This window comes from Melopsittacus undulatus, chromosome 10 (assembly GCF_012275295.1).
Source record: "Melopsittacus undulatus isolate bMelUnd1 chromosome 10, bMelUnd1.mat.Z, whole genome shotgun sequence".
Lineage (NCBI taxonomy): Eukaryota > Metazoa > Chordata > Aves > Psittaciformes > Psittaculidae > Melopsittacus > Melopsittacus undulatus.
The window spans coordinates 21,120,944-21,131,920 of record NC_047536.1 but is presented as its reverse complement, the minus strand read 5'-3'; the positions used below and the strand labels follow the sequence as shown (position 1 = coordinate 21,131,920).

The 10,977-nt window shown below is 58.8% G+C and overlaps 1 protein-coding gene across 1 annotated transcript; it reads left to right on the top strand.

The window, feature by feature from the left end:
* The first annotated feature begins 1,589 nt into the window (after nt 1-1,589).
* Nucleotides 1,590-10,569, top strand: EMILIN3 (elastin microfibril interfacer 3). The gene is made up of 4 exons (XM_034066762.1): nt 1,590-1,765; nt 5,597-5,719; nt 7,605-7,852; nt 8,363-10,569. The coding sequence occupies exons 1-4, from the start codon at nt 1,590-1,592 to the stop codon at nt 10,255-10,257; spliced, it is 2,442 nt and encodes an 813-aa protein (XP_033922653.1). The 3' UTR covers nt 10,258-10,569.
* The last annotated feature ends 408 nt before the right edge of the window (nt 10,570-10,977 follow it).

Below are 10,977 nucleotides of genomic sequence, written 5' to 3'. Positions count from 1 at the left end.
CTCGTAGAGCGTCCCCCCTGCAGCATCCCAGCGGAGTGGAACAAGTCCATGTCCCCACTTCATGTGGTGCCAGACACGGTGCACAGCCCTCGCTGCAGCCACCTCTGGGGTGCAGCCTGACAGGCGGCTCACAGCAACACCCTCACCACGCTGCACCGGGCGGAGGAGCCGCTGCCGAGCACGCACTGGCTCATTACAGACACTTCCTCCTGCTGCAGCCTCCAGCCTCCCCGGCTCTGCTCCCCTGCTAACGGTTCTGTTCACTTCAGGCTGAGCCAAAGACTCCTTCTAACTGTTAAAGGCCGTTTGCCTCAATATCCCATCATCTCTGTCTCAGTATCAGCCTGAGCCTCCATGCCTCCTTCCCTCAGCAGCAGCAGGTTTCACTCCTGCATTCAGGATTCCATCCCTTCTCAACCACTTCTTGTTTTCCTCCAGGGCTTCTGGAGAAGCATTGCACACCTCCCGTGGTGCTTTCCTGCCCGGGCTGACATGGGGCAGGAGCCTCATCAAACCCTCCCTGTGGTCCTGGGTGATGCTCACGACTGCAAGTGCCCTAAGGACAGTGGGATGCTCAGCCCTGGCTCTGCTTCTGCAGGGCCTCACCGCTGCAGGGCTGTGAGCTGACCTTGCTGTGTATCAGGAGGGATGTTACCCCCATCCCAAACTGCCCAGCGTCCGTTGGGGAGGGTCCTCTCCCCCTTGCCCAAGAGCAAAGGCTCCCCGTGGCTCACACAAAGGGTCTTACACTGCTGTGGTCAGTGCTGTGGTGCCTGGGGAGTGCTGTTGGGCCAGGGCATGGTGCTCAGCAGCCAGCACACGCTGCTGTGGGCACAGGCAAGATGCAGCACACAGGAGGGGCAGGAGACCTGAACCTGCCTTCCCATGAAAGAAATGCTGGTGTCTGTGGGAGATCCATGGCTCTGTAGGGAAACACAAGGGATTCCCTCATCCCTCCTGGAGCTTGGCACCAAAGCCCAGATCTACTGGGGAGGGCTGATGCAAGCTCAGAACCAGCATCTCTTCCCACTTCCCACTTCCCCTCCCTGCAAACCGCAGATGCCGGGTTTGCTGGGACCTTGGTGATGCGGTTCCATCAGGCCAAGTGATGGGGCTGCGGGTCTCCAGCAGCGCACATCGCCTTGGGCCGAACACGCTGAAGGGGCACAGCCAAGGTCCCTCCTGCCTGTCTCCTCCGGTGAGTGAGGCCGAGCCGGGCAGGGGCTGGGGGGAGCGGGGAAGAGGCAGCTCCTGCCCGGCTCGAGGGTGCTGCAGCCCCCCTGGCCCCTCGGGTCGCGCTGCAGCCGCGGGGCTGCGCGGGAGGGTTCCGGGGGGGCTGCGCTTTGTCTGCCCTCCCGCGGGGCCGGGGGTCGGCGGCTGCGGGAGGGCGGGAGGAGGAGCGCGGCCCGCCCCGCCGCCGCCGCCGTACAAAAGGGGTCGGTCCTGCGGCGGAGCCCCGTGTGCCGCCGGGCAGGGCCGGGCCGGGCAGGGCAGGGCAGGGCAGGGCGCAGCGGGCGGCGCTCCGGTCCCCTCCGCAGCGGCCGCCCCGTCCCGCCCCGTCCCGCTCCTCCGCCGCCGGGCCCGGGACCATGCGCTGCCGCGGGGCTCTGCTCTGCCTCTCGCTGGGGATGCTGCTGGCCCTCGCCGACGCCAAGGGTGCCTTCTACCCGCCCGCGGCCCCCCTGCCCTACGGCGGCAGGTACAGCCTCTACACGGCCGGCTCCAGCCCGCAACTCGGCCCCGGCAAGCCCGTAGGCAAGCACAAGTAAGCGATCGCCTCGCGCGTCCCCGGCCGCGGCCGCACAACAGACCCGGCGCGTACCGGGAGCCGGCATCGGCCCCGAGTACTGGCGGGGCTCGTTGGGCATCCCGTACCGGGCACAAACGGTGGGCACCGGAGACCGGCAACGCCTCTGGGGTCAGCAGCAGCATCCGCGGTGGGTATCGCAGCCGCGGTACCGGCCGTGGGCAGCATCCCCCGAGGGCAGCCCTTGCTGGGGAGCAGTCCCGGTGCCGGGGGCAGGTGTGCAGGGCTGGACGTGGGGGCTCAGCGCTGGACGGGGCGGACTGTGTGCGGAGGGGAGGTCAGGTGCGCTGCGGTCCTGCGGGGGACAGAGCTGCGGGGGCACGGGGGTGCCCGTATGTGTTAACGGGGTAGGTGCATGTACCTGTTCTGCAGGACATGGGCATGGGGGAGATGCGCGGGGGGGCGGCTGTGCACAGACCTCCGCGTGGAAACACGGATTGGTTTGGAGGGAATTTGCTCATTTGCTTGTACAGCACAGCCTCAGTGGAGATCAAATAGGTTTTCAAGTAACCTGGAAAACTCAGCAGAGGAGGAATGTGGGCTTTATACACGCACTATAGACTTTTTCCATTCAATTGCAAAAGGCCTGTTACCGGGGGGCGGGGGGGGGGGGAGGGGGGTGAAGGTCGCTTCCCTCCCCCCTTGTTCGCTAGAACCGTTTCTGTGAGGCTGCTTTGGAAAGGGGAGGATGTGGTGTTATGAACAAGTTGAAATGAATAACATAGAGACGAACAATACTGGCAGTGCCAGTAGGAGCTTTCTTAACCCCGTAACATTTTCCAGCTGCTCACTCCTAAAGCACCGGGCTGGAGCTATAAAACTGCAGCTCAGGTGGGTGAGAGGGAAAGGGGGTTCTGAGGGGGAGAGAGAGCCAGAACCACCCTCCCCAAGCAGCCGCATGTAGGCAGTGGTCATTAGCAGTGGCCAGTACATCTGCCCATGTTGGCTACCAGCTTACTTGCAGAAGTGGTTTACAGCTTGTGAGCAGGTCCTGGATCTCTGGATAGACAGTGATTCTAAGTTTCCACATGCACACTCGCACATGATCTCCCTTCCCTCCAGCTCAGAAAAGTGGATCGCCTGTGCTCTCTGTGGCCCAGTGCTCAGATAAATGACTCACTTTTGGAAGTGCCGGGAGCAGCACCGATCCCAGCACACACTGAGCCTGGCAGCCTCTCCCCTGCATCTGGGCAGGCTAGGAATGCCATGAGTGCCCATCCCAGGGGAGCAAAGACAGCCTCAGCAAGGACTGGGATAGAGGTGCTGGTGCTGTTCCCAGGGGGATGCACTGGTGGTGTGGGATGGGGGGGCCCTGCTGGGAGGCAGCAGAGGGAGCCAGGTGTTGGAGGGAGGATAAGCCTGCTCACACCTTGCTGCTTCATGGAAGGAGCTCCAAAGGGCTTGGAGGCAGAGGAGCCTGACTGGGGGCAATGGTGGGCTTATGGTGGGTCTTGGCATGGGCAGGGGCTGTACTTGTCTTCACGTGTTTGCCATCATTGCTTGGCTCTGCTTCACCTCTTTCTGCACTGAGGATGAGCCAGAGCCCTGCTCCTCTGTCCCCAGAAGGTGACAGTGGGAGGGCTGTACACACCCCCCCTGTGTGCACACACACACGTGCACATCCGCGTGTACATACACACACGTGCACACTTCTGTGTACACACACACGTGCACATCCACATGCACACACACACATGCACGCACATCCACATGCACACACACACATGCACGCACATCCACATGCACACACATCCACATGCACACACACACGTGCACATCCATATGTACACACATGTACACGCTCCTGTGTACACACACACATGCACATCCACATGCACACACACACATGCACGCACATCCACATGCACACACACACATGCACACACATCCACATGCACACACATCCACATGCACACACACACGTGCACACTCCTGTGTACACACACACGTGCACATCCATATGTACACACATGTGCACGCTCCTGTGTACACACACACATGCACATCCACATGCACACACACATGCACACTCCTGTGTACACACACACACATGCACATCCATACGTACACACACGTGCACGCTCCTGTGTACACACACACATGCACATCCACATGCACACACACGTGCACACTCCTGTGTACACACACACACATGCACATCCATACGTACACACACGTGCACGCTCCTGTGTACACACACACACACATGCACATCCACATGCACACACACACACGTGCACACTCCTGTGTACACACACACACACGTGCACATCCACATGCACACACACACACGTGCACACTCGCTCCCCCAGACAGGAAGCACCTCAGTCCTTCTCCCAGGCCACTCTGCTCTGTCGTGGCTGCCCCGGTCCCTTCCCTCACCCCTACCTGGCAGAGGTGTCTCAGTGCCACTGGCACCATCATCCTGCCAAGCCCTTGAGAGCTGCCCTGAGGCCCTGCACCTCCTTCCTCTGATCGGTCCCAAGGCTGCTCCCAGGCCATGCCATGGTGATGCCAGGGAGCTCCGACTGCTTCCCAGCTGAGCCGCAGTGACCCCGGAGGGAGCTGGGTCTTCCCGCCTCACTGAGCACCTCGTACCGGCCCATCTGCTCCTGCCTGAGCCCTGCTCTGTGTGCCTGCATCCTCCTCTCCTCCCGCTCTGCCGTCTGCCACGTCCCTGTGTCCTTAATCCCTCCCTCACCTCACATCCCTGCTGTCTCTGCCCCTGTGGGCCAAGTCCATCTGCTCCTGCAGGAGCGCTGCCTTCAGCTGGAGCAGACTTGATCTCCATCTGTCTTACCAGTGCTCCTGCATCCTTCCCACGCAGCCTTCCTCCCAGCCACCTCATCCTCAGTGCCTGAGTTTGCTGCTTGGCTCTGGAGAGTTCAGTGTGCATGGAGCTGGCTGCAGGCACCATGGCAAGAGGGAAGAGACTCTGCTCCATGCACCATCCATCCAAGGGGTCTGAGGAAGTTTCCAGCCTCCGTCCCACTTGGGACCTGGGTTGTTCCTGCCTCCCTAGTGGAGGGAGCTGTGTTGCTGCAGCCCCACAGAGCAGCCAGCCAGCACCTTCTCTTCCTCTGCTCACTGTAGCATCACACATGGTCCAGTGTGACAGTACCCACGGCAAGGTCCAAAGGCTTCTGGGCTGGCAGAACTTCAGAAGAACAGATTGCCCCTGCCAGATGCTGCTGGAGCTGTTTCTGGCATGCTGTTCCCATAACTGCTACTGCAGGTGGGGTTCTGCTGTGTCCTCCCAGGCCATGATGTGTCCAGCACGGCCCAGCTCTGAGGCTCTGGGTGACCTGTGCACTGGTAGCAATGTGGCCATGACTGTGAGAGCACCAACTGCCCTCAGCACCCAGCCTCCCATACACAGCAGCACCTCAGATGTGAGGGTGCTCAGCCTGCTTCCAGCACCAACACAGCTGTACCCCTTAACCCAGAGGAGAGGTGCCTGGGCACTCATAGGCTGAGGAAGAAGCTCCTCCACATGGCTGGGGATGGCACCACAGGGGCTGGTGGGATTGGGCAGAGCTGGGTGCATGGGGGCTTGGAGCTCGGTGCTGGGACCTAGTTTATAACCCAGTCCAAGCACCCAGCAGCAGGCTGGCACTGGGGGCACTGCTCCATCCCCATTCCCTGCTCTCCGTATTCCCAGTGTGTGGGGTGGGGTGGGCTGGGCTGGGGGGTCCAGCAGCAGGGTAATGCAGAGCTTCCTGGGATGGGTTGCATAGCTGGGTGCTGCTGTGTGCCAGGCTGATGGGGTCTCCCTGTGCTTCCCCACAGGAGTTACTGTGCCTACGTGGTGCAGCGCAATGTGACGTGCGTGCTGCAGGACGGGGCCGAGAGCTACATCAAGGCTGAGTACCACAAGTGTAGCTGGGGACCCAAGTGCCCGGGAAAAGTGCTGTGAGTATGGGGGACTCTGGGCCATGGCTCCCTTCCCACCAGGCCACAGCTTTCCTCGGGCTCCAGAAGCCCAATGCCACCCATCTGACCATGAACCCTGCTCTTAAGAGAACAGTGAAAGGGGCTGAAGGGCTTTTCCTGAGTGAGGCAGTCAGTGCAGAGCAGGGGTGCTGGGAGGAAGCAGGATGGGATCTGTCAGGAGAGGCAGGGAGACCTATCCCTGATCAGAATTAAATCAGGAAGCCATGGGAAGCCGGTGGGGTGCATCCCTGCAGACATTGCAGGCCAGGCTGGATGTGGTTCTGGGCACTCTGATCTAGTTGAAGATGTCCCTGCTCATTGCAGGGGGTTGGACTGGGTGAGTTTTGAAAGTCCCTTCTTCCCATCACAAGTGTTTTAGCAACATTTGGAGACTTGATGACATACTGCAGTTGCTGGTACCCATGAAGAAGATCCCCAAAGCAGCTCCCATCTCTGCAGTGTCCACTGCTCAGCCCCTCCAGCCCTTCAAACAAAACTGGGGTGAAAACAGGGTGTTTTCTGGACCCACAGCTGAGTTTTCTGCACAGCCTCAGATGCTGAGGGAGAAGCCTCTTCCACACACTTGGGCCATTAGCTCACGAATCATTTCATCCCAGCCCTGAGGAGAAGGACTTGGGGGTGTTGGGTGAGGAGAAGCTCCCCATGACCTGGCTTCAGTGTGCACTTGAGCCCAGAACCCCCCTATGTGCTGGGCTGCACCCCCAGAGCTGAGCAACAGCTCAGGGAGGGGATCCTGCCCCTCTGCTGCACTCTGGGGGGACCCTCCCTGCAGCCCTGATCCAGCTCTGGGGCAGCAGCACAAGAGGGACGTGGAGCTGGTGGAGCAAGGCCAGAGGAGGCCACGGAGATGCTGTGAGGGCTGGAGCAGCTCTGCTCTGGAGCCAGGCTGAGAGAGCTGGGCTGGGGCAGCCTGGACAAGAGAAGGCTCCTGAAGGGGAGACCTCAGAGCAGCTCCAGTGCCTAAAGGGGCTGCAGGAAAGCTGGAGAGGGGCTTGGGACAAGGGCCTGCAGGGACAGGCCAAGGGGAATGGCTTGAACCTGCCAGAACAGGGGAGACTGAGATGAGCTCTTAGGCAGAAGCTCTTCCCTGTGAGGGTGCTGAGGCGCTGGCACAGGGTGCCCAGAGAAGCTTAGGCTGCCCCATCCCTGGCAGTGTTCAAGGCCAGGTTGGACACAGGGGCTTGGAGCAAACTGCTCTAGTGGAAGGTGTCCCTGCCTGTGGCAGGGGTTGGAGCTGGATGAGCTTTAAGGTTTGTGCTGGCACAAACCAGCCTGGGAATCTATGATCATGTCCTCTCCCAGGCCAAAAGCTGCCCCACTGTGTGTTGTCTGTCACAGTGGTCATCTGTTGGGCCAGAAACCAAAGCAATAAAAACAGTTCTGATTTTCCAAACTAACAACAGGAGTCTCAGGTTAAAACAATTCCAACCAAAGCACCTCACCAGCCTCCACAGGGTCAGGACTAACAGCTCTGCTCACAGTCCCTTCTCGTCCCGGGCTGGCTCTCAGGCTTGTCTGTCTGCATTGCCAGCCTGTTGGGGAGGTCTGTTCTCTTGCTGTGTGCTGCCAGACCTCGTGGTCCAGTCCTGGAGAGGGTGGGCACAGATTCTGCCATTGTGGTGTGATGAGCTGTGTCCCTGGCCAGGCACTGCGCTGCTACACTGACCTATGGTGCACCAAGAGCTCTTGCAGGAGGTGGGTCATGGTCTGTAGTACAGGACACGGGTCTCAGCCAGGCTTTCCCATGCACCCAACAGGACCCATGACCCCGTTCTTCTCTATTGCTTGACACTGAGGTTGCTTCTCTAAGCTGATTTCTCTCTTGCTCCCCTCTCCTGGAAAGGTACCGCACCTTCTTCAGGCCCAAATACAAGATTGGGTACAAGACAGTGACTGAGCTGGCCTGGAGGTGCTGCCCTGGCTTCATGGGAGAAGGGTGCCATGACAGCCCCACTGACCAACCCAGCCTCCTGCCCCAGCAGCCCAGCCCCAAGGTGCCTCCTGGGCAGAAGATGTTTCCAATCCCCAGACTTCCTCCCTATCCCAAAAGCCACCCTGACCTGTTTCCAGGACCAAAGAAGAATTACTATGGTGAGATTTCCCTCCTGCTTTACATCCCCAGATTACCACACCATCACATGCTCCTGGTTCTTTCTGTGCTGTTCCAGCACAGGACATGAATTTGGCAGACCATCAGTGGATGATGTGCTCTCTGAGATCTGGCTTTGAGGATCACTTGCTTCTTCAATGTCATTTGTTTCAAAATGTGCAGCTGCAAAATTTCCCTCATTGCTTTAAAGCATTTCCCATTAATTTTGGGGGCCAACAGAGTTTGTTTCAAGACAAAGCTCCCCCAGGCTGCTTTCATCACCTGCTGTTGAACAGAGGGCTTGATCCCAAGGAGCAAGAGGGTTTCCTGATCAGCTTAAGAAGAGATGTAGAGGAAAGGAGGAAGGGTGGGCTGATAGCTCTCTGGCATGGCATTAAGAGGGATGCAGGAGCTAATGTTAGTATGGGAAAGGATTCTCATCTACGAGGTATCCAAGGAGGGAAGTTGAAGGAACACCAGCCCTGACTGTCTCTGCTCCTTTCCCTGCGCAGGCAGGAAGCTGCCGGGGCTCTTTGGGGACCGCCTGGATCGGCTGGAGGAGGAGGTTAGGCGCCTTTCCCAGTCCTACAACAGCCTGCACACCATGGTGAGCGGGCTGGGCGACCGTCTGCGCCTCGCCATCCAGGAGGACACCACCAGGATGATCGGCTCGCTGATGAACAGCCCTGGCACACCGGACTCCACAGTGGGCTTTGGCACCATCCCCGACAGCCTGGTGGATGCAGCGGACAAAGCCGACATCACCGCGTTCCCTCCTGTGGGGGACATCCTGACCAAGGTGACGGAGGTGAGCGATGTGCTGAAGACCAAGGCAGATCTGCTGCAGGAGGTGCGCGGCATGGTCCTGGACCACGACGGGCAGATCAAGCATCTGCTGGAGTCAGCCCGGCCCTCGCCCCTCACCTCCATCGACCTGCTGGAGGAGTACGTGGACACGAGGCTGAGCAACCTGCGCGGGGAGCTGCTCGACGGCTTCGAGAAGAAGCTGGGCAAGCTCCAGAGCACGTGTGACTTCCGGATCCAGGAGGTGCGGCAGCAGTGCGAGGAGGAGAAGGCTGCCAACCTGCGGCTGCAGCAGACGCTGGACGGGAAGGAGCTTGAGATCAAAAAAGAGATCTCCCAGCTGGAGACCCAGATCCAAGGGCTGACAGTGGTGGAAAGCTGCTGCAGCAACCTGGACTACCTCACCGATCGCATGAACATCCTTGAGAAAGGCCTCCACAGCATCTCCGAGTCCCAGAAGAACTTGCACTCCCGGCTGGATGGAGAAATCTCCACTGTCACCCTAGGGAACCTTTTTGAAGGGCGCTTTGAAGACCTGGAAGCCAGACTCAATGCCACAGAGAGAGAAACAGGGAGCTGCTGTTCTGGTATAGAGGACAGCATGAGAGGCACAGTGGTGGCAGAGGTGGATGGCATGAGGACTGCCTTTGAAGACAAAATGCAGACCCTGGAGGACAGGTTCATGACCATCGTGGGGGAGCTGAACAACGTGAGCTCTCCAATGGGAATGGATGGCACAGTGGTGCCTGTGCTGGAGGGGGAGCTCGCCAGCATGAGGAAACGGACAGACGAGGCACTGGAGGTGCTGCAGGATCGCCTCGTCATGCTGGAGAGCACTTGTTCCCTGGGCTGCAGCTCCGCCTCCAAAGACGTGGAGACCTTCCGCACTGAGATTGAAGACTGCCAGAACAAGAACCAGGACCTGCTCCTGCGCATGGACAGCAACTACGACCTCCTGCGCAAGCTGAACGCCACCATCCTGGAGATCCAGCGGCGGATCGAGGAGGAAGCGTCGGGGGCTTTGCAAGGGGAGATCACCCTGCTGAAGATCAACCTGAACACCGTGAGCAAGTCCCTGACGGGGCTTAAGGACTCTGTCTCCCAGTACTCGGACACCGTGACACACATTAACTCCTCTCTGGATGAGCACGAGCGGAAGATTGAGGATGAGGTCCACTCCATCCAGGAGAAAGTCAACGACCAAGGCTCCCAGCTGTTCTTCAGCAACCGGCGTGTCCTCAACCTCAAGGGAGACCTGGAGCGACTCAAAGCCAGGATCATCAACGACCTGAGCTCCTGCAAGAACGTGGCCCATGACCTGCAGAAGGAGATTGCTCACTTTGATGACCGGGTGGCCCGGGTGGAGAGCGCCTGTGGCCGGCTGGGAGCCATCACAGGAAGCCTGGATGGCGTCAGGGGTGAACTGGAGAAACATACGGGCAGCCTGTGGGACTACATGGACCACATGAATGGGACCCTGGCTGCCCACTCTCAGGAAATAACGGGACTGAAGGACAACCTGATGGACTGCCAGGCCAAGGTCTCTGAGCTGGCTGAGCAGGTTGGCCACTTGGAAGAGCAGGCACGGGGGAACCAGCATTAGCCGCTTTGCCACGTACTTCCTCCTTCTCCTCCCTGTGAAGGACGGGATTAACTTCCATGGCACAGACTTGCTCCAATGTGACAACAGCTCTTGGGATATTTTTTTAAATGAAAGGATAAATTAAAAGCTGCTACAACCCCTTTATTTTTATTTTGAATCCTGTCTGCCCCACTCCTCCACAATGTGCCCATCAGTACCTGCCAGCCCTGACCCTGGTGCAGCAGCATCACTGCCCTGGCTGGGGCATTGCTTTGGCTCCTGGGCTGATGACCCCAGAAGGACAATTCAGGAGGAAGCTGGAAGCAGAAAGGAGGGGGGGGGGGGTGTTTATTTTATTTGTGTGGATTTATCACTTCTTGAAGACTAAACCCCTGTGGTTACCAGCTGAGGAATAGAGGTTCTCTGACCTGAAGACCACCTGCATCTTAATGAAGGGATTGAGCAGAGCCGGGGCTCCGTACAGGGAACAGAACTCACTACGGGAATTGTGGATCTCAGAGAACACACGTGTCCACAGATCCCCTGGGAGCTGCCTTCCACCTCTGAGACAGCAGCCCACCTCATGTACCATAAATCCATTTACACTGTGCATGCTCCTTATGGAGCATGTGAGGATCTGCATTAGGAAAACACACACATGCATATATAGATGTATGGTATGTGTATGTATGTTTTTGAACAACCACTTGCTATGGTGCTCATCTGATTGCAGTCTCCTCT